Source organism: Sturnus vulgaris, chromosome 5 (assembly GCF_052056855.1).
Source record: "Sturnus vulgaris isolate bStuVul1 chromosome 5, bStuVul1.hap1, whole genome shotgun sequence".
NCBI classification, from domain to species: Eukaryota; Metazoa; Chordata; class Aves; order Passeriformes; family Sturnidae; genus Sturnus; species Sturnus vulgaris.
Genome location: NC_142247.1, coordinates 68,183,377 through 68,205,882, shown reverse-complemented (window position 1 = coordinate 68,205,882; position 22,506 = coordinate 68,183,377). Strand labels below are relative to the sequence as shown.

The 22,506-nt window shown below is 40.3% G+C and overlaps 1 protein-coding gene across 2 annotated transcripts in view; it reads right to left on the bottom strand.

Moving 5' to 3' along the window:
• Positions 1-22,506, bottom strand: part of BEND7 (BEN domain containing 7) — a 47,804-nt gene that overhangs the window by 10,645 nt on the left and 14,653 nt on the right. For both annotated transcript variants that reach the window (XM_014883104.2, XM_014883106.2), the window contains 4 exons: positions 17,686-17,808; positions 14,965-15,230; positions 9,209-9,434; positions 4,132-4,251 (listed from right to left, as the gene is read on the bottom strand). In XM_014883104.2, the coding sequence (XP_014738590.2) occupies positions 4,132-4,251; positions 9,209-9,434; positions 14,965-15,230; positions 17,686-17,808 (735 nt within the window). The remainder of the gene's footprint in view (positions 1-4,131; positions 4,252-9,208; positions 9,435-14,964; positions 15,231-17,685; positions 17,809-22,506) is intronic.

Genomic DNA, 22,506 nt, shown 5'->3' with positions numbered 1-22,506 from the left:
AGGGTGAAGAGACCACGCTGGGGCAAGCCCAGCACCGTAAATTATGAGGCAATTTGCATTGTAATTCATGCTGCTTCCAGAGAGGAGACCTATGCACATGCATTTCCTTTGACTTCTTTCCTTCCAGTGCAACTTTGCATCCCATCCCACCCACCAACACGGTTCAGCTTCTCTTCTGGGAGAAGACAGACATCATGAAGCTGTGCTCCACTATGCTCTGCTGTTGGCATGACATGGGACCAGTAGTCAAGGCTGAAGAATATTATCAAACTCTTTAATTTTAATTATAACATCTGTTTGTAACATTAACCTCACAGTCTCTTCTTCCCTTTGTGACAGCTAACTTCTGAAATTTTGAAAAGACTGAACAAGGCCAATAAAAATTTAATAGCAGTGGCAGCTTTATTCTCAGATCTAACAAATAAAAAACTCTACCCAAGTCTCAGATCTCAGGCAATAATCTAAAAGAACTAAGAAAAAGCTGAAGCAAAATAAATAAATTAAAAAGTAGAATATTCCCAGCTATGAAAAATATTGTCATTGATTCAGAACGTAAATGAATTTTTATTTGGCTTAGGATAACAACCTTTCAAAATCTACACAGAGGAACTATTTTCTAGAAAGCAGAATTTTTAAGTGGGTTTTTTTTTTATTAGCTTTTGAAATAAGGAGCTTTTTCAGTTCCTAATTCTAGGAGATGAGCCAAACATGGTAAATAAGGTTGAAGCTGGGCAGCATCTATGATCTAGTGATCATAATTTCATTTAATTTGGAAACACTCATGGGAGTACACTCTATAGAAGGGGCTACAAAAAACAGATCCACCCCAGTCATTTGACAGAATTCTCTGAAATTATTTCTGTAATTGAAAGATAGAGCAGGATTTATGTTTTCAGACTGAAATAATGTTTCACAGGATAAAGTGGAGAGGGTTGCTCATGAATGCAGTGTCTTACTGTCTGGTTTGAAATGAAAAACTCAGCAGAGGATGTAGTGAATGGCTCAGGGGAAGGCAAGCAGGATGAAAAGCCTGTCCCTCCTCTCTTAAATATTTCTGCTGCTAAAATTTAGCCCAACACAGTGCTGACTAAAAAGTTGTCTTGTGACCTCTGAAATAAATGGATCATCTTAAGCTTTCTCCATATAAAGCCCGTGCATTACGACAAACCAGGAACCGATGTAGATAAATAATGCAATCTAGCACCTGGGCGACACATTGGTTCAGAAAGTCCTGGGTGAAGTTAGATTAATGCTGGCTCAGATTTGTTCTTTGGGCACCTTAGCCTATCCCCACAAGATCAGCTGGCATGTTCCAGTGAGCAAGTGGAGACCAAACTCAAAGAGAATGAGTATGGACATAGGACACTTGCTCAGCTCCTGCTCCACTGGCCAGAGGCAGACTGGAAGAGCTCAAGAGCTCAGCCGGAAGAGTGATGAATGCCACATCTCAAGTGGCTGCAAATCCCATTGTTTTAAAATACTTAAAAGCCAAGGTTTACAACATGAAGTCCTGGAAGAGCTTCTCCCTCCATGTTTGCCCTTGCCTCCTCTTTTGGTCTCTGTAAATTATACACAATTTTGGTATGGTTTCACAATAGGGAAGTTGTGCACAATTCCAATATCACCAGTTCTATATCAGCATAAAGCTGCTGAGGGCTGAGAGACTATCCTACCAAACACCACAACATCCTCCCCTTGGTCCTACAGAGCTCCCCAGGCATCTGCTAACAGCCAATGCTAGACACAAAATACTGGAGTAGACGGGTCTGTTGCCTGGAGCCTGAGCTCTAGATTCCTCCTATCAGAAACTCACATTTGTAGCATGTAAGCACCAACAAATCTTATTTCAACAGCACGAGGATGTTACTGCAATCAGCTGTCTGCTCCTGCCTCTGCTCTCATCTACTGTTTTGCTGTCACAAAGGCCTGGGAAACTTCTTTGCTTCAGTGCAAGGTCAGGTTGGGTTAGCTACAGCCACCAGAGGAGATGGCAGTGGCTGGAAAGGTGCAAGTGGCGACAGCAGTGTGTTCAGTCACTCCTGAAAACAGCATGTCTGCCTGTGGCCACATTAGAGAGAAACTGGGGCACTTCAGGGATTGGCCAGTAAACAGCACAAAAAAAGAGCTTTTCTACCAATCTAGGTATTGTGCAGGTTTGGGTTTTTTCAACAAATAAATTTGAGGGGCTGCTAGGTACACTGCTGCTCACTATGCATCCACATACAGGTGAACAAGTTACCTTCCCTTTGCAGCACACAGACAGGGGAGCCTATCTGATTCTGGCACACTACTCAGCTTATTTTCCTTCATAGTCTTGCTAGCTTACATACAATATCCTCTGCTTAGATTCTCCCATCCTGAGCAAGGACCAGAGAGAGAGAGAGGTGGCCCCATTTGAAAAGCAAAAGCTGAATGTCATTGTCATTTTAATTAATATCCTGCAGAGGCAAGAAGAAAAGCAAATAAAAAAGGATGAAAGAAAATAAAAATCAAAACAAAATTAGGTCAATCCTCTTTCCTGAGGGATCTTCTGCAGACAACCCAAGGACCCTCTGCTCCCACATCCTGCACTGCACCCCCTTCACCTTACTGTATCCTGACATCCCACTTCCACCCTCCTGTCCTGGGGAGGCCGAGAGGCAGCCTTGGAAGGGGCAGAAAGCAATCCTGTTGTACAACACCAGTAATCTGACACTGCCTTTAATAAGATTATCTTGTATCCCTCTGTCCTCCCTCCCCCAACACACAAGAAACCCTTTTTAAGGCCAGTGCTGGTTTGTTTCTCTACTCTGGGAAGCTTATGCTACTGAATAATCTGCACTTTTGTCCTCCCCCTGCGTTATTTCTGTCTCTGGGTGTTTCTCATTTTCCTCCGTTTTCTCATTTTCCTCCGTTTTATGCTTTTCCCTCCTGGCATTAATAATGTTGTGGAGAATGATTTCAGATGCCAGCCTAAGTATGTGTTTCAGAGATGCAGCTTTGGACATAAAAGGTTGGCTCTTTGAGACAGGGAGATGGAGAGGACATTTCCTGCGGTCTCGCTCACCACCAGGGACCACGGGGCGAGCATCCCCTGCGGAGCCATCAGGTTTCCCATCCCATGGATGCTAACAGGCACTTAATTGTGGTGATGAGCAGAAGGGAAGAGGGGAAAAGGCAGGCAGCTAAATACAGTAACAGCAAAGGACTATGTTTAAGGAGGTGGCACAAGTGAAGTACCTCAGACAACAGTGTCAGATATAACCAGGGAGAGACAGGCAAGAAATACAACCCCGAGACAGCTTTAAGAAAACTGCAGGGTGAGAAAGAGGAAGTGAAGCCTTGTATGGAAAAAGCCCCTTGCAGGACTGGAGAGAAGAAGATGGGAAGGAGACCACTTATGGTTTATAAGGTAATTACATGTCTCTTAATCAGTAACATTGCTTTCCCAAGAATCCTACTGGGGATTTCCAGGCTGCACGTTCATGGCTGGAGCTGAGGGCTCAAGAGCTGTGCACTGTCGATGAAAGCTCAGCACTGAGCTCACTGCAGGCTGGTCCCAAGCATCCAGGTTATCCTAGCTCAAGCTGAGCAGCTTTGCTGCAAAACCCTGCCTAGATTACCTGTCACTGCCAGCAAGCTGCCTCCCACGTACTGCAGAGCCTTGCTGGCACAACCAGGGTGGGTGGCTGGATTTTCTTTTGGTTTATTTTGGGGTTTTTTTTTGCTGATTCTTTCACAAGGAATGTGAAAAGACTCATCTATTCTTCCACTGACACATACAGTTTAGAGGGAAAGGTCAGTTGGGTCTTAACAGTATAGTGAGTGGCTTGTCAGACTAAATAACACAGAATTAAAAAACTTCTACCTGCAACCCTGGATGGATCAGCTAATTTCTGGGAAGCAGAGTTTGGATGCTAAAGGAAAGGAGACAACATTTGACAAAGACAAACTTAACTTGTCTGTAGAGACAGCTCCTAAATCTGCTACCATTCCAAACCCACAGAAACCTGCTGAAGTGTTAGAGTTCTAATTTTCACAGAATGAACAAGTACAACTCTACAGTCAACAGGAAAAATACTTTTGTGGATACAAAGGCTCTAAGCTTTTAATCTTACACTTACATGTTGTTTCTCATATTTTTATACATACCTGAGCCTCTTTTTAATCGTCTTCTTGCAAGTTTAATTTGATCCTGAAGAATCTGGACCCAGTCCCTAGGACCAGGAAGTTTATCCACATGGTTAGCAGTGCAGTATTTTTCTGTAAAGACTGAAATAAAAAGATATCACCTTTTTGAAAAACGCCACCAAAAATGGAGAAAAGGAGACAGGAGAGGGTTTTAATAAAAATACATGAAATTATTCAATTATCAGAAATAATTTTAATGGCCAAATGTAGGGTTTTGAGAATAAAACTCAACTCAGTGTTTCATGAGTTCGTCATTCGGAAGTGACTTGGCTGCATAAGTATCACAGGAATGGCTTCATTACTACTTATAAAAGCCTGTCCCAGAGAAATGTTCTACACCTGATGTTTTCATGAATTTCACACAAAATGATGACAGAAAACTAACAGTGTACTTGGAACTGAGTCTCAGATGTGGCAGGCACTTGTAAATGCTGCCTTCAATATGGTACAGGTAGAGAGCTGAAGATCTTGTCATTTGTTGGCCTCTTGGTCAGGTTCCTAAGGCTGCAGGCAAAGTGATGAAAGAGTAGAGTCCTACCACTGTGGAAATCTCCACAGTTCTTATACTGCCAAACCAGATGGAATAGAATTTTTATAAAGCTATTAAAGAAAACAAACAAACAAACAAAATTAAACAAAACAAACAAACAAACAAAAACAATAAAAAATCCCAAACCCCAAAACAAACAAACAAAAAACCAAACAAAAATAAAAACCCCCACCATTACTGAGAAAAAAGAAATATCCTACAGGTCCAATTTTGTGTTTTGTTTTGTAACAAAGGTACAGAGAAGGTCAACATTGCCTTTAAATTCGTATTTACAGCAAACCTAACAGTGCTATACCAAAAATACAGATTTATAAATGGAGTGAAACTGGTGCAATTGATTTTCATCATGCAACTGAGAGGTATACAAAAAATAAACAAGTGCAGAAATAGAAAATATATTCTTGCTGTTAGTATTGCTATTGTAAGCTTGGTCAGAGGTCTCAGCACATAGTGTCCAATTATGACTGGCAAACAAAGACAGAAAACCGGTCCCAGCTCAAGAGATTTGTAATCCTTGAGAATAAATATCACACAAATGGGATCAGGAAACGTGCAACAAAAAAAAGACAATTTCAGTATTTTTATACACACACTTTTGAAGCAGCACTACCTGCTAAGTGTAAGGGAATCAAAAGTAATCCCCCCTCCAAACTCCTTCCATGCTAACAGCTTCACAGAACCATGGCAAGGCAGGCATCAGCAATACTCTCCTGTGCAGTCTGAGCTACAAGGACATCAGACCAACTCTGAGGGCTGCTCACAGAATTTAATACATCCCCACACATTGACAATGTTTGGTTTGAAAGAAACATCATCCTTGTGAAGGTAGAAATAATCTTTCCCTTCCGAATCCATATGGTACCTGACACAATGGGAACCTGATCAATGGCTTGCAACTCCTGCTTACTTAAAACAGAGAAGTGCTCAATGCATGGTTAGAGAAATAACGTGGACAAAAAGGAATGGGAACACAACAGCAAGGAGGCAGGAGAATTGGGACCTGCCCTTTCTAGTCCACCCAAGCTGTATGGTATTAACAAACCCTCTGTCATAGAAACATAGACTGGTTTGAATTTAAAGGGGACTTTAAAGATCATCTAGTCCAACTCCACTGCCATGAATAGGGACATCCTGCACTTTATCAGACTGCTCAATGCCCTGTCCAAGCTGATCTCAAACACCTTCAGGGGTGGAGCACCCACAGCTTCTCTGGGCAAACTGTTCCAATGTCTCATCACCATCATCATAAAAAAAAAATGGCTTCCTAATGTCCAACTAAATGTACCCTCTTTCAGTTTAAGGCCACTGTTCCCTTGTCCTGTCACTACAGGCTTTGGTAAAATATCCATCCTCATCTTTCTTACAAGCCCCCTTTATATATTAAAAGGCCACAATAAGGTCTCCTTAGAGCTTTCTCTTCTTCAGGCTGAACCACCTCAAATCTCTCAGCCTGTCTTCATAGCAGAGGTGCTCCAGCCCTCTGACCATCCTGTTGGTCTCCTCTGGAATTGCACCAACAGGGCCTTGTCCTTCCTGTGCTAGGGACCCCAGGGCTGGATGCAGCACTGCAGGTGGGGGGGGGGGTCTCACCACAGTGAAGCAAAGGCACAGAATCATTCTTGTGATGCCACCTGGGACACAGCTGACTTTCTGAGCTGTGACATTGCAGCATTTTTTTTTTTTGCATATCTAATTTTTTGTCTATCAGTACCCCCCAAGTCCTTCTTTGCAGGGTTGCTCAATCCCTTTATCCACCACTCTATACTGATACTGGGGATTGCCCTGACCCAGATGCAGGACGTTATACTTGGTCTTGTTAAATATCAGGAGGTTCACATGGACCCATTCCTTCAGCCTGCCAAGGTCCTGGATGGCAACCCTTTCCTCCTGTTAACCAACTACACACTCACCCTGGTGTCATCTGCAAACTTGCTGAGGCTGCCCTAGAAACCAGTGCCTGTGTCATTGATGAAAATATTAAATCGTACTGGTCCCACTATGGATCCCTGAGGGACACATCACACTTAAATCTGAACATAGCTCATTGATTTCTGCAGGGAAGGACTTCACTGGCTGAATGTCTAGTCAACAACACAAAGGGAAAATTACTGCTTCTGACTAGTTTTATTTTTTCACCTTTTTTTTTTCTCCAGTTCTGAGTGAAAGACTCACAAGAGAAGCTGATTGCCCAGGAGAAACACTGCAACTGATACAAAAAGTGCCACTGAATACTCAAAGTCAAAAGAGAGAATTGCTCCTTGGCTAATCATTCTGTTGCAGAAGCATTAAATTACTTGTAGGGACAGCAGTGAAAACGTTTTCAGACAGGAAGAATGATTTTCAAGCAAACAGTTCCTCCTTTAAATTCTCTGCCCATTTTTGTCATGAATGTAGCCTTTTGTATCTCTGTCATGGAAAAGGACTAATAGTGCCACTAAAGGATATCTGGGCACGTGGTAGAGGAATGTCCTAATGATAATAATGCAAACAACATGATGTTGTTTTTTGCAGAGATTTCATACTGGCTCAGTTATTTCTTAGAATAAATGAAACCACAGTGTCTGACAGCCCAGCTCCTTGGAGGGAAGAAGGGTGCTATTGGAGACAGACTGAGTGAAGATCCACAGGACATCAGACTGTGGCATCTTATTCCATCACAGCTTTTAGGGACAGGCTTCCCTATCAGGGATCAGGCACTTGTGTCTGGGCAATACTGTAAATGCCAATAAAGATCATTGTTATGGCAGTGGTACCTAGTAGTACCATCACAGGCGAAATTTGTCTATTGGAACTACAAGCCCCTCCTTTTTTCTCTTAAACTCAAGGGAAGAGGTTAAGTCAAGCCATAGAATTTGCTCCACTAATACAATCTTAGCTACTGAGAGGCACTGCTCTCTGCAATGGGTACCAGCTGCTATTTTAGTGGTGCTGTTGCATTTTACTGTAAAACATTTATTTTATCAAGTGCTGTTCAAATTTGAGTGGGTTTTTTTGAAGTCACTTTGAACTCCTCTTTCTTTCATTTAACTTATTTATTAAAGCTTTTAAGGAACAATGAGATACAGATAAAGAGAATTCAAACTCAGATTTTTTGTGGATTACTAAACTCGAGAAAAGAAGGTACAAAACAGTCTCTGTGATTTAAACCTAAATACAAATGTAACTGTAAGAAAGTCTGTCAACTGCTCTCTAAGATATATTAGGACTGTGACATAGGTACAACATACACTTTGTTGCAGAATTGCACACTCTGAAGGCCTCCACACCCAGCGTGCTGCTCAAAGCATGGCCAAACAGACCATAATGCTCTGCCCTGTGACAGTCACATTTTGAATATTTCCAGGGATGGAGATCCTGCAGCCCCTCTGAGCTCCTACTGCACTGCTTAACCACCCTTTTGTTGAAAATGCTTCTCCTTATCAAACTGCAATTTTCCATGTGCTCAGTGCCTCTTGTGCCTCTGACTCCACTTCTCCACATCATCCCATTAGGCAGTTGTGAATAACAGAAAGGTTTCTCCTGAATCATCTTCTCTCCAGTTCTCTCAGCCTCCCTTCATTTGGTACTGAAGCAGGGAAGTGGTGAAGTCATAAGTCTTGGTGGTCCCTCCACTGGACTCAAGACAGTTTGTCAATGCCTTCCTCTCATGGGAAGAGGGGTCCAAAAGTTGGCACAGAGTGGTTGCAGAAATTTCTCCTGCCTCCTTTTGCTGCCAGTGGACCCACAGAAGCTCTTCTTATTGCCCTGTGTCTCCTAGGTTAGCAACCTGTACCTGAGAACAAGTCTCTAAAATAAACTCCACCCTTAGCACATATTTCTGGCCTGTCATTTGGTAATGTGGGTATTGTCCCTACAATATCAGATTTCAAAATAGAATCCAGTTCAGAATCTCTGGCCTAATACTAGCTCTTTATATGCTGTCATCACAGAGTTTGAAGGTACATGTGTTCTTCTGGAAGTTAGATAGTTAGATGGTTAGGAAAAATCACCCAGCTAAAGCTGCTCACACCAAGAAATTTGCTCCCCCAAGAGAAGGACCACTGTACTTATGAGCATGAAACTCATCTCACGCCAGTATTATCTTCCATCTCTCCTCAATCCAGCCACCAATTACTGAAAAATTTACAGAGCAGACACAGTCAAATACAGTGCAAGATTCCAAACTTTGATTGAAGGGTATCAGTAACAGTGTCATTATGTTTTCAAGATTTCTTTGGATCTCTGATATCTGGGGGAAAAAAATAATTATCTTACATGAACATTGAGTTTCTAACCTTAGAGCCTGACTTCAGAAACCAGGATCACTGGCTTAAAATTAACACAAGCTGTCCCCGTAGAAGCTATTTTTAACAAGTGAATGAAAGGGAATAAAAATAAGACTGCATATTTTAATAGACTTAACACACGTCAGAAATTCTAATCCCCTTACACTCTCCTTAGCTGAGAATATGTTCTAATTACACATACGAAAGAAAGCAGAAAACATACCTTTTATTGCACCCACAATATTTTGGTCTAGTCCTTTCCGGTTGTCATTGAGCCCTCTTTTCCTTTTGCCATTTGGTAAAGAGTTAGCCAAAGTCTGGTCATCAAAAAATGCACAGACCAGCTTCCTAAAGAGCAGACTTCCTGAGCGAGTATAGTTTGATAGTATAGAGTCCAGCTGTGATTTCGGCATGAAGACGTCAAAGCCTTCTGCAAGTTGCACTTCTGGCTACCAAAAGAATAGAAATGTTTTAATTAAACGAGCATTCAAAGGCATTATTTTATTTCAATCATGCATCTGGTGAGACTTTACAATCGCTTCATCAAACCATGAATGTCTACCCAGCTATTCAGGACCACAGCAGCCTAATTCACTGAAATCAAACCCCATCAGTGAATAAGCACCTTAAAAGGCAAATCAAACAATTACACTCCTTGTCTAGTGTCTGTAAAAGTTAACAATTACTGACATCATTTCTAGGCATACAGCTAACAAAAAGACAGGAGATACCTTTTAATGTTGGGTAATAACAACAAAGCAGAGGATCATCCCAGAGCAGTGCTCCACGGCTATGCTTTTTGGACATTTATCTAACCATTTAATGGACTTGTTTTGCTGCCAAATGCTGTGAACGAGTGTGCTGTGGGGCGGCCAGGCACTTCCAAGAAGCACAAATGCAGGGATACTGGCCCAATCCACGTGGCTTCCCAAGAGGGCTTCCAGCAAAGATATGGCCCATATGAGTATATGCAGAAAATGAGCTCGAGGTTGCCCCTGGAGCCAGCACTTGCTGAGCATCCATTTGTCCCCCCCTTTTCATAGTCCCAAAACGCATGTTTAGAAGAGGATGATGTTAGGCAGACAATATATTTCAGTATAAAAATCCTCAACAGTGGATCACAGGGATTTAAGTGACTGGCAGAAGGTGAAATAGAGGGGAAGAAGAGAAAAGAAAATCATGCTGTATTTCACAAGAGTCTTCTCTCAAGTACACTGAGGCCAAGTAGTCAAAGGCCTTTGAGGAAGTCCCCTTACCAAGAGTCTTTTTGCTGCCCCTGTCTGTACATATCAGAAATTACATGAACAGCATTTGCAGAATTTTCTTCTGTGAGTACCTTGCAATGCTTATGGTCAGATTTCTTTATGGAATAACTATATATCTAGAACAAAGACACATTGTGAATAAAATAAAATTTGGAAAATATTGTTTAGAAGTTGGCAAGGAGGTAAAAGAATCAGTGATCATGACGTGAGGAAATAAGCCAACATTACAGCCTTGTCTCTCAGAACTTGCCCTTTTTTCTCTTACATGAAATATATCCACAAATGATGATGCATTTTCAAAGATGTTTACAGAATAAGAGCAAATGCCATCTCCCATCATATCACCTGCGAACATCTTGAGTCTAGACAGAAGAAAGGGCTGCCAGTCTCAGAACAATCTGGCTGTGTAATTCTTTTCCCATGGATTTTTAAAAATCAGTATGAAAAGTGTTGCTGCAAGTAGAATATTTCCAAAGCATGTACTGTCATGGGATATGGATATGTACTGTGTGATAAAACTGAAGATTACAAATGCTTTGAGAAGCTAGGATGAAGAATCTTAAAATATGCAGAGAGCAACAACAACAACAAAAATTCTAAAAAGCATGTAGCTCCTCAGCTTGTTCTGGATGAAAATTTGTTTTCTTACCTCAAGAACTTTCAAAATGCTGGATCCAGCAAAACAGTCAGTTACTGACATTTGACAATATTTGGATGTAGGTGTGTTTTTAATATGTTACTTCTAAACTTCTGGTGACAGAAAAGGTTTTCAAGACTAAATAAATGTGGACCAAGTTCACAACTTGGGAAAAATTCTACTTCATGTAAATCAAAAACCAGAATGTAGCTGACATGGTGATGAAGGATATCTGCCCTATTCTGTTTCTTTGGTCTTGTGACAGCCATCTAAGATGACCTCAATGATACAGACACCCAGGGCAGAGAAATTATAGAACCATAGAAGACTTTAGGATGGAAAAAGTCCTAAAGATCATTGAATCCAGTCATTAACCCATCACTAAACCATGTCCCCAAGTGCCACATTTACATATCTTTACCTCCAGTGATGGTGACTGCCACTACTTCCCTGGGCAGCCTGTCCCAGTGCTTGACAACCATTTGGGGGGAAGAAATTTTTCCTAATATCCAAAATAAACCTTCCCTTCTTCAACTTGAGGTAATTTCTTCTTGACATATCACTTGTTAGTTGGGAGAAGAGACCAACACCCACCTGGCTACAGCTGTCAGTGAGTTGCAGAGAGTGGTAAGGTCCCCCCTGAGCATCCTCTTCTCCAGGATAAACACCCCAGCTGCAATGCCCTTCTCTGGACATGCTCCAGACCCTCAGTGTCTCTGTTGTGAGGAACCCAAAACTGACACCAGGATTTGAGGTGAGGCCTCACCAGTGCTGAGTACAGAGGGACAGTCACTGCCTTGGTCCTGCTGGCCACAGTATTGCTGGTACCCTCACCAAAAGCCAGTTGTTCCTCTGGTACTTTTTCCTCACACCTTCTACTTAAAACCCGGAAAGCCAGAAGAATCAAGAGACCCTGCTATTATCTTCTGTATTTGTAATGAAAAATCAAGTGAGCTTTTTCTCTTCCCTTCTGTGGATGGTTTCCCTCTTCCCTGGTCTTACCTTAGGACACCTGCATTACGCTTTGGCAGGTGCACCAACCCTACAATACACCTACAATACATCCTACAGTACAGCTGTAAAATAATTTCAAACCTTACGATTCTACCAGCGTGGAGGAATTAGTATTATTTTAATTTTAGTTTATATTCTATTCATTTTGACTGTTTTATTCTTAATATAGGGATCAATTTGTTTGTCAGTGAAACAGTTTGAAGGCAAAACTATTATTTATTCTTGCTTTCCCTTAGTAGTTAGCTATTCTTCAGTCAAAGACAATCAGTAACCATTTGAACTTCATGACCACTTTGAATGTGATTTCTCAAAGAAAAAGCACTTATTAATTGATAATGATAATGGCAAAAGGAACTGGAGGGTAAACTATTTCTGAACAACAAAATAAAGAAGAACAATAAGATAAAGAACACCTGAATGCTAAAGGCTTTTGCTGTGCTAAAATTAACAGTCAGAAAATTAGATTTAATCCTAGATATTTTAGTAGGTTGTAATATGTAGATTAAAAATTATTAGGTTACAAATGAAATACTACAACTGTAAAACAAACAAGTTCAACTAAGAGTTGTAATCAGATCATTACATTTAAGAAGCAGATTCCCTGATCCATGGGCCAGATTAAGGGTTTGTCTCAGAAAGACATTTTCCACCTCTCTAAGTAAAAGTATTTCATCTCAGCAGGTCTGAACTAATTGCACTGGTTTTGGCAGCCCCAATTTTATACCCATTAAACTTGGATTCTTCTTAAAGTTCAATAAATGTTGGCAAAATATCAGTGGCAGCAATGGTGACGTATGACACAGCACACACAACAGACAACCTGTGGAATATTCTCAAGGGAACATTAATTTATGGTGCTTGTAAAATGCCTTTCAGTTTTTTTCAGGCACACAGACATGCTGGTTGTGACCACACCAGAGATGCTTATAAGAAAGTAGAATAAGATAATGCTGCCATTTGTTCTCTGTGGGAGTCAGCCTGACTGGTATTCCAGATCAGGCAACCATCACTGAAGAATAGTTGTATCCCAATCCTAGACCGTGGGAAGCATTTGTTGAAGTTGTGGTGACCTCAGAAAAAGTTCCAAAGAGTTATGGGATTGACCATGTTAATACCTCATTTACTAGTCAATTATCACCACTCCCAAATCCAGAATGTTCTCCCTTCCTTGTATTCCCATTGGCCCTCAGCTGGTGCAATGTTCCACCTCACTTACCCCATTTGGACAGTGCTTTCCCTTACCCCACCTCTGCACCACTTTCCCCTACACTCATTGCACCCTACCTCAACTTCACCCCCTCTCCTACCCCATATTTAAACCCTGGATCTCCCTTCACCCTCATCTTTGACCACCGGCTCCTAAAGAGACCTTGTCCCCTTGGCTGCTGTAATCGGATTTTTGGGCCTCATCCCACATTTACTTTCATTATTATTAAAGTGTTTTATGTTGCTAAGGCGTGGTCGTCGCACCGTTCTTCTTTTTTTTTGCCACTTATACCCTGAATATCTGTGAACCCTAAAAAGGATTGTCAGGGACCATGCTCGACCACGATAGTTCTCAAAGAAGTGACTTTCTTAAGCCTTCTCAAAGGCTTAAGGTCACATTTTCTTTTTGCATTAAATAGATCTGTTTTCAGAATTCAAATGTTTTCTTTCCAAAGAGAAAACAAAATCAATTTCTTTGTCTTGGGGTTCTGGCTCTGTAAATTTAGTCAAACAACTTTTGTGGCAAGCAAGGGCTCAAACATGGAAGGACAAATGAAGACCTGATTTATGAGCCACATGTTTTTTCTTCTTTTTTTCCTTGGGTTAAACTGGAAACTACAAAGAATCGTGTCCAGCAATGGAACACATTCATAAAGCCAAATTAAATTCCATTGCAAGCACAGAACTGTTTTCAAAACCGTGTTTCAAGCTGACAAGAGTGCCACAAGCAAAGAGAAATTATAAGCACAAATTGCATACTGAAGATAAATTACCAGTCCTCCCCAAACCTTTACCTCAAACATTATTAAGCTCAGTACTACAAAAGGAAACCCTCTGAAAAAAGCAAACTAGTTACTCTGTATCACTACACTGACTCTGTGGCATGAGACTGCAACCTAATTAGTGGTGTGGCTTGCATTGCTGTAACTGAATTATCCTGACTGCTCTTTTTTATTATTAGTTCTCTCTTCCAGAAGGATAGAATATTATCTGCTGCATTGTTTTCATTTACGCTTATTGATACTGAATTTAATTATGTTTTTCTAGCTCATAGTACTTAGGAAATTGGAAAGAGCCTGCTCAAAATTAAAAATATATTAGAGGAATTAATGAACAGTTTACTCGTTGGTGAACTGGTTCGGATGACATCAATTTGGTCATTAAACAAAGCCAATCATCCACCAGATACATGGAATTTCTATCGGTGTGTACATGAATCAAGAAAACATGCTTACTGCAATTTTCTATGGGAAAAGTACACATTCTTAGAGTGACAAATTTTGGCCTTTTCATTCACACTGATATCATCAACAGTGTTGAGGCCCTACTCCAGCACACACAGCATCCAGACCAAATTACCGAATTCAGCAAAGACTGAGTATGAATTTTCTAGGGATGAGGAGTCCTCCAAAGTCAGTGGGACCAGAAAAGCAGGAAAGCACATAAATACTACCTGGCAGGATAAAGACACGTGTGTGGTCTATGTGGGCTCATCAGCAATGATGGGACTGTGAATGCTTTATACACTTTGCACTTTTCATGGCTCCTCATCTCAACTGTGGCTCTTGATATTAGGAGAGATAAAGAACAAGTTTCCACTGAAAGCTCAAAAAACAGGAGCCTTGAACTCAAAGGAAAACTTCATGCTTGTGAAAGTTGGTAAAAAAATCCCAAAACCCCATAATGAGCAGTCCACACATCTAACCCTAACATCTTCATTCACTCCTAGCAAATCCAAAGATTTGCTAATTTATTCTAACAAAAAGTGGGAAGATGTATCAATGTGGCTTGAGTATTGATTCTCCTGAATAAGTATTTCAAAATCTTGAAATCCTGCATATTAAAATTTTAACTTACATCTGATGAAGCTGATTCAAGGATAATTCCAAACCCTGAAACCGGGGTCTCTGGCTTCAGGGGGGGTTCAATTGCTGGCAGACTCGATTGTTCCGAGTTTGCTGTCAGCCTCTTCTCATTCTCTGGAGAGCTGGGTTTCTTATTCATGGTAACTGTTTCAACAGCTTTGAGGGGCACTTTTCTCTTTTTATTTCTCTTTCTTGATATTGTTGACTTCTGTGCACAAATCAGAGGAACAGGAGGCTGCTGTCTGTTTTGAGTCCCAACTGAATGAAAGAAATTAATGCATTAATTTTAGAGACAAAAGCCCATGAATAACCACACAGATGCGCCATTAAACTACTGACTCACTGAACTTATTTTCTAGATAAGTGATGTGATTTTCAGGGCTGCTGGTGCATGGGAAACAAATAAGTTTTATCACCTTTGCATAATTTTCCAATCTGTACAATGGGGATAATGACAGTGAGCTCTGCTGTGAGGCTTTTCAAGCCAGACTGATGAACAGTATTTTAAGAAAATTAGGAATACACAGTTCTTTTTCTTAGTGACCACTGGATGGTTGGTGACATGAAGCACTTAAGTGATGATTAATTTGTCCACCCTCTGAATGACTGAGAATCTCACTGTCTTTGAGGATCTCTTCCTGATAAAGTAAGATAATACAAGTGCTAATGCAATTACAGTTATTTTTATGACTGTGGTCTCCAAGTTAATTAGCTCAGCACGAACATTTCAAGTACCATTATGTCAAGAATGAGTGAAAACACTACTCAATAGTTTAATTTCTGGGGGAAAAAAGTAACCCAAAGTTGCATTAGTTTGTTTTGCTCATACATAAAAACTGACATGCATTACCTCTGAAATAAAGAAACCATATTTTACATTTATCAGTATTTTGCATTTTCCAGTGTCCACAATCATTTGTATAAATTAAGGCACCAATCCTGAACCTGTACCAATATGAACAAGCCCTCCAGAAGAATGCTATCAAGATACAATTATATGTGTGGATAAATCACTAAGATCAAGGTCAGAACAAATGAAGAAAAAGCCAGAAGTGCTATACATGTAGATCAAACTCATTCAAGATATGAGCAAGCTACAGTAAGTCCTCATCTACAAAGCTTCAGGAAGTAAACAAACCTCAGACTACTGTTTATTAGAAGATTTCAGGAATATTTCATTTCTGGCAAGGATTTACAAGACCATGCTATACAGTTTATAATTAAGACAGTAGGCTGTTTGAATACAAAAATAAGTTATTACACTTCCACTCACAAGTTTGAATTTTAGTTTTTTTTTCTTTCAGCAACAAAAATGCCAAATAATTTTTTTCTCTGCGAAACCATAATTTCAGAAAATATTAAGTATTCCAAGTGAATCAAAACATTCACAAATTAACAAAAGTACTTACTCTGTAGATACATAATAAATAAGAAATGTTCTGCTATTGAGGAGTCAGCTCTTTTGGCATAGACCCCAGTTTTCTAACTCTCACTCACAAGCCATTTTTCAATCACCCAAGTGATTTCAATGAAATTGGTGTGACCGCATGAAGACTCCCATGTACCAGCAAAAATTATAAAACTGGGCTTTTGTGTTCTTTGAAAATTGATGACTTCTAGAAAAGCATTTTAATGTGTGTCAACTGATATTACAAAACCTGTCTGATCATTCCCATCACTCACTCAAACATTATACATTGTGGAGACAAGGAGTTTAGTCAGACCTTCACTCCACCCATATTTCAGTTAATTACTCAACACTTCCTTTTCTTACAGAGGTCTTATCCAGCCTTTCCACAAGAGAAGCCTCCATGGCTCCAGTCCTCATCACTCATGCTGGATGGGCAAGTCAACTGACAAAAATCTCCAACATCTCTATCTGCTCATTAGTATTAACACTAATTTTTAGGTAGCACAGGGCCTGCAGCTTCACATCAGCCTACGACGACCTAACCCTACCTACCACATTCTCATTATTTTTCTGGCTCAACCACTCCTCTGGCTCTGCACTGTTCTGTTTCAGCTCCCAACCTAGGAGAAAACTAAGCTCAATTGTTTTCCCCAGTGAACAGATTATTGCTGGTATACACACTGAAAGCTGGTACTTCACAGCCAGAGGAAGGGTGGAGGCCACAACATGCAGTAGCTAGCTCAGCTGAGACTACCACAGAGCTAAAAGAGGTTTGAATGAAGAGCTATTTGGTAGCTTTCAGCTACCTTCAAATTTAATTTTTCTTACCCCTAAGATTAGTGAACTGGTAAGCAGAATATAGGTGAAATAGCATTTGGCACCCCTGAATCAATGCACCGTGAAAACACATGTTTATGGCATATTGACTTGTCCACTCAGGTCTCATTATGTATCTGATCACATTAATTTTCTTTTCAATTTATCCTTAAAAGGCTACAAGACAAAATCCCATTATACAGGTAGGGATCTGAAAAGTGGAAGTTGCACTTCCAAGAAACCTGTGAAAATTTGTCTTTGACTGATGTGTCAGAAGAGCAGGAAATAAGCCAGTTTTACCTGAGTGCCCACACAGACTTTAATTTCCTGGACCACTCCCTAACAGGAAGATCACAGAATCATAGAATAGTTTGGGTTTGGAAGAGACCTCCAAAGACCATCTCATCCAACACCCCTGCAACAAGCTGGGCCATCCTCAACTTGATGCTTGTCACAGGTCTGCACATATGGGACAGGTCAGTGTACCTGCTTGAAGCTGCATCAATTTTCGCATGGTCTTGAGCTCTTGAAGAATCGCCTGCAGGGTTGACTGGCAATTACACGTACAGCAGTTTGGTCCAACTGATGAATTCACCATTGGGATTTCTCCTGAAAAAGAGCAGAAAGGAATGGGCCAGATGTAACCCACACAAAATCACCAGCCAACAATTAGCAGGTGTTTGAAACCATGATCAATATATCAGATTGTAAAATTAGATCAATTTATCAGATTGTAAAATTAGATCAAAAGCATGAAAGGAACTAATTTTCAACGTGATTCCTTTTAAGAGGAAGGGACCACTAGTTTTTATTCAATTACTAATATGTGCAATTATATTGAGTTGGGATGCAATGTTACATGGGCTGGAGAAGACTGCTCAGAGTGTGAATATAATGCACTCCTCACAGCAGGCTCTCCATTTTCAGGCTGGTTCATCTTGAATAACAAAAGCACCAAACCTCATTACAAACATACTCATTTTATCACACACACAAAAAAAAGCCCATCTCCTGGAACAGTCTTATAAAGAATGAAGATAGTCTGTGCAATAAAGGTATGTATTGTACATAAAATGAGGGTCTAGGAATTTTTAAACTGCTTGAATGTTACAGGTGATTTTTTACCATGTGAAGAGAGAATGAAAATAAAATACCCTACTTGGAGAGAGGAAAAAAGAAAAAACCCAAAAGAAGGACAGAAAAGAACCACCAGCAATGAAAGCTTTATTTATCAGGGTGGGATTGTTTTCTATGATGTTTTCGATCACTGTGACCTACAAGATGGGCTTTCCATAGTTTCCCTTTGAAAATTAATATAGTAGTTCAAGAGATTCCTTTCCTCTAGTAATTCTTACTAGTGTTTAACTAAAGTTACATAGTTCTAGTTCTAGCCCTCAGCAGTGCTTTTATTACTGCTTTACTTTCCAGAAGTTTTGCCTTTTTTTTTTTTCTGAATTAGAACGGGCTGCAAGAGCTGAGGGAGTTCAAACTTTTCAGGATAATTGCATCCTACACTTCAGCTGAAGACAGCTGCATCCCTAGTTTTAATGCTGCAAATAAAAATTTCAAAATTCAACAGACCACCTAGCAGTATCTGGTTGAAACTGAGGCAAGATGGGATGCACTTCCCTTCCTTTCCAAATGTCCTTACAGTCATTTTACTGCTCGAGACTGCAGGAGGAGGGATGACCACTTCATGAAGATAGGTACAAATGCACCTAACAAAATAACCTCACTTGGTGTCATATGTGGACTTCAGCCAGCATATTTCCCTTTTACTTCCATAGGCTGATACTTACCAGGCGCCCTTTAATCATTACCTAGTTAAAGTGAACATAAGCAATTCATTTAATCTCCACTTATAAATCTTCACACTTTTCATTATTACTTCTGCTTTCCTCTGAAGCCAAACCAAGTTATTAATACCTTTCTACGTTTGGGTTGTGTTCTTCCATCAGAGATCCCTGATGTCAGACCCACACAGATCCCCCGACTCTAATCCTCATTTGAAATAACTGAAAATCTGGCCACCACCAGGCACTTGTTCTCTATCTCCTTTCATACAATCCTTCAGACCTGAAGCAACATCTGTCAGACTTGAGCAAACTCATAGTCACACTCCAAAGGTGAGCTACTTGTAAATCTAAACTAATGCATCACCTAAAGACAGCTGACATCTTCTGGGTGTCACACTCCTATTTTCCTCAGATATTTAGATTCTCTATACTACTGCAATTACAAATGTTGGTATTTTAAAATATCATACATGGATAAAATCCTTTAAAACTGTATTAATATAAATGGAGTAGTTAAAAAAATTCCTGCAAATCTAGCAAATGCAATATCACCACTGGCTTCATCTCTCCAAGGTTTCAGCTGCAAATAAAATGATTTTTTAGAACTAAGAAGTTATTTGGAAAACAGGCTGAGAATCTCAAAATGAAACAAAAAAGCTTCTGACTCAGCAGGACTCTGCCTAGTTTGATCTCACCCTTCCTTTGTGCACAGTCTATTCATTGGAAGTTCCTTGGGGCATGGATGGGATTTTACCTTTTCAATGGTCCATAAAGTGTTTAGCCCATTGTTACAGGTATAGAGGAAAAAAAAGAATGTTATCTTTAGCTTTGCAGCAGATTAATCAGAATCCCTCAACTTGGCTCCACCAATACCCTACACCTACCTGTTATAAGTAGACTTTTAAGTAGATGAATTTCAAGACTACTTATAATTTAATAGCACCAGCATAACTCTGTACCTTTCAGTAAGACAAGCAGGTAACCCAGAAATGAGAGCCCCAGAAATTGGAAGAATTTTATTAACAGACAACAAATACAAAGATCATCCTTCCCTCAGTCCTTTCTCAATTGTTTAAGACTAAAAGATCCTTGAGATAAAGCCTGTCCTTTTCCTTGACCAGAATTCAATATTCTAGTGAGCTTCTGGAAATGGTATCTGAAAGACTGTGGGGGGAAACAGGGTTGGTGGCTTTTGTTTCCTTCTTAATGAAGGCTCTACATCATGGTGAATTGCATGTGAAAACTTGAACAAATTGTATCAGTAAATACCTGTACATCTTTCCTGTTGCAATATAACATGTTCCTAATGAAAACACACAGGCACACAGACTCCTGATGGAAAACCAAGGGATCTATTTTCCCATTGAGGCATAGGGGATTTACTTTATAATCCCCATTAGCATTGATAGAAATTACCCATGTAAATCTACCATAGGTACTGGGAATGGGAAAAGAGACCACCAATATTTCAAATCAAAGCAGGGTTCTACTGACTCCTTACATATTCATGAGGGTTTTTTATTTTCTTTCTATCCTCCCTCCTCTGATCAGTTATTATGTTCTAAGAAATATCTAGTAGAGTGTTCTCAGTCATTGTTCTAAGCACTATCTTTATCATTTTTAGAGGACAAAAGCAACCCTTTTCAACTTGTTATAAATCAATTTTTAATTTTAAAAGGAGATCAGAATTTTTATTTTTATGAAGGAGTCTTTAAGGAGCCATCTCACTCTTTCTTGGAAGCTAGCCAGCAGGCAAATTTGATACCTGCCTGTGTGACTGAGAGAAGGAGATGACACAAGCATGAGTTGCTTCCCCCATACAAGCAGTAAGTAGCCCAGGACAGCATTTTCTTCCAGCTGGATCTGCTGAGGGGGAATTCACTCAGTGTAATTAATGTTGCTACCAGTTTATACTGGAAAAGCATACAGGAACCACCCAGTGAAAATGATCACGATACAACCCAAAAGCTGCTGCATCACTGCTGGACTTGGTACAGAACACAAACAATGAAAACTCGAGTGTGAGTTTGTTGTCTCTAATAGGACAGACGTGGTGCTGTTCACTGTTTGTAGTCCTAGCTGGCTTTCACTAAAAACAGTGGGTCACAGATGTCTACCTAACATCCTGGCTTGTGGAACCACCACCTTAAGCCTGCTTTGGAATGAATCCCTTTGGTTTTCAAGTATGTTCCTACTCTTGCCTCTATTGCAGCAATACCCTGTTCCTCCTTTACTCTCTTTTATTTTTGTTGATGCCTTAAGTTTTAGCTCATATATTTTTCATATTTTGTACTGCATTAGTATGTAACTCTGAACTTCATATAGAGTGTTAGCAAGTTCTCTTCACAGTCTAATTAGACAAAACAATTCTTTTTCAGCCTGAGAAACAAGGTCACTAGCTTCCAGCCCCAAAAAGTAGAAACAAAAGCAAATTGGGGGGAGCAAAACTGGGAGAATGTGACTTCATTACCTGAAGCTGTAATTGGACAATTAACCCCAATATGCAAATGAACCAAGCTTATAAAAGTGACCTATCATCCATCTTGGGTGTAGCCTCGACCAGGCTCTTGTACTGCTCAAAGTGTATCCTTTGAAGGCCTTTTCAATAAACAACTACTTTATTTCTCTTATTCTGTCTAGCCTCTAGGTAGCCTCTTTAGGCATCTTTGTCAATAGCTTTCTCATGAATATTTTCTATACCAGCACCTATTAAACATCTATTCCAGCCTCTCCTTGAACCACCTCTACTCTATGAGTAGATAAGTGCACCAGTGAGATGGACTTGATGTGTCTATTACATTCAACTTTGAGCAATTCAGATGGCTTACAACATATATCTTCATTTTTTATAGAGCATCTATCCACAGTGGACAGAAAGAGTTTCTGGACTCAGATCACCTGCTATAAATGCCTGAACATCTCCCCAGTGACGACCTAAGCCTGACAGCTTCAAGAAATCACATTATATCTGGCAGTTTTGTTCTGGCAACTTAAAACACCGTGGTAAGTACCAAGTAGCATCTCCCTTGAAGTATTGTTCAGCATTTCTACACCCAGCTTTTAAGAACTTTGTCCGTCCTCTGAATAACATCTAAATTACTGAGTTTGATGCTCAGGCTCCCAATGCAAGGGATGCAAGGGATGGGGGAAATCAGGCTGCTAAAATACCCAGAAGAGCTGTGCACTGGGTGAGGAGCTGTTTCAGGGTTTACTCACTGCTCAGAAATGTATCAAAAGTTTTTCTTCCCTAAAGACCAGGGTTTGGAGCTCAAGCAGCAGTCAGGATCACAACACCCCATCAGAAGCAGACACCTCAAACTAAATTGCTACACAGATTGTCTTTTCAAAGGTGGCCAGAGGAGAAGGCCCACACCCTCCTTTATGTAATAACCCAAAAGATTGCATTCCTTTCAGCAGCAGGACAGCTGCAAAGGGAGGTGCCTCTTGGGGTGCTCCTCTAAGAGCTGTGAGCCTGGGCATTCCTCCTGTCCAGCCCAGGAGGTTGCTCAAT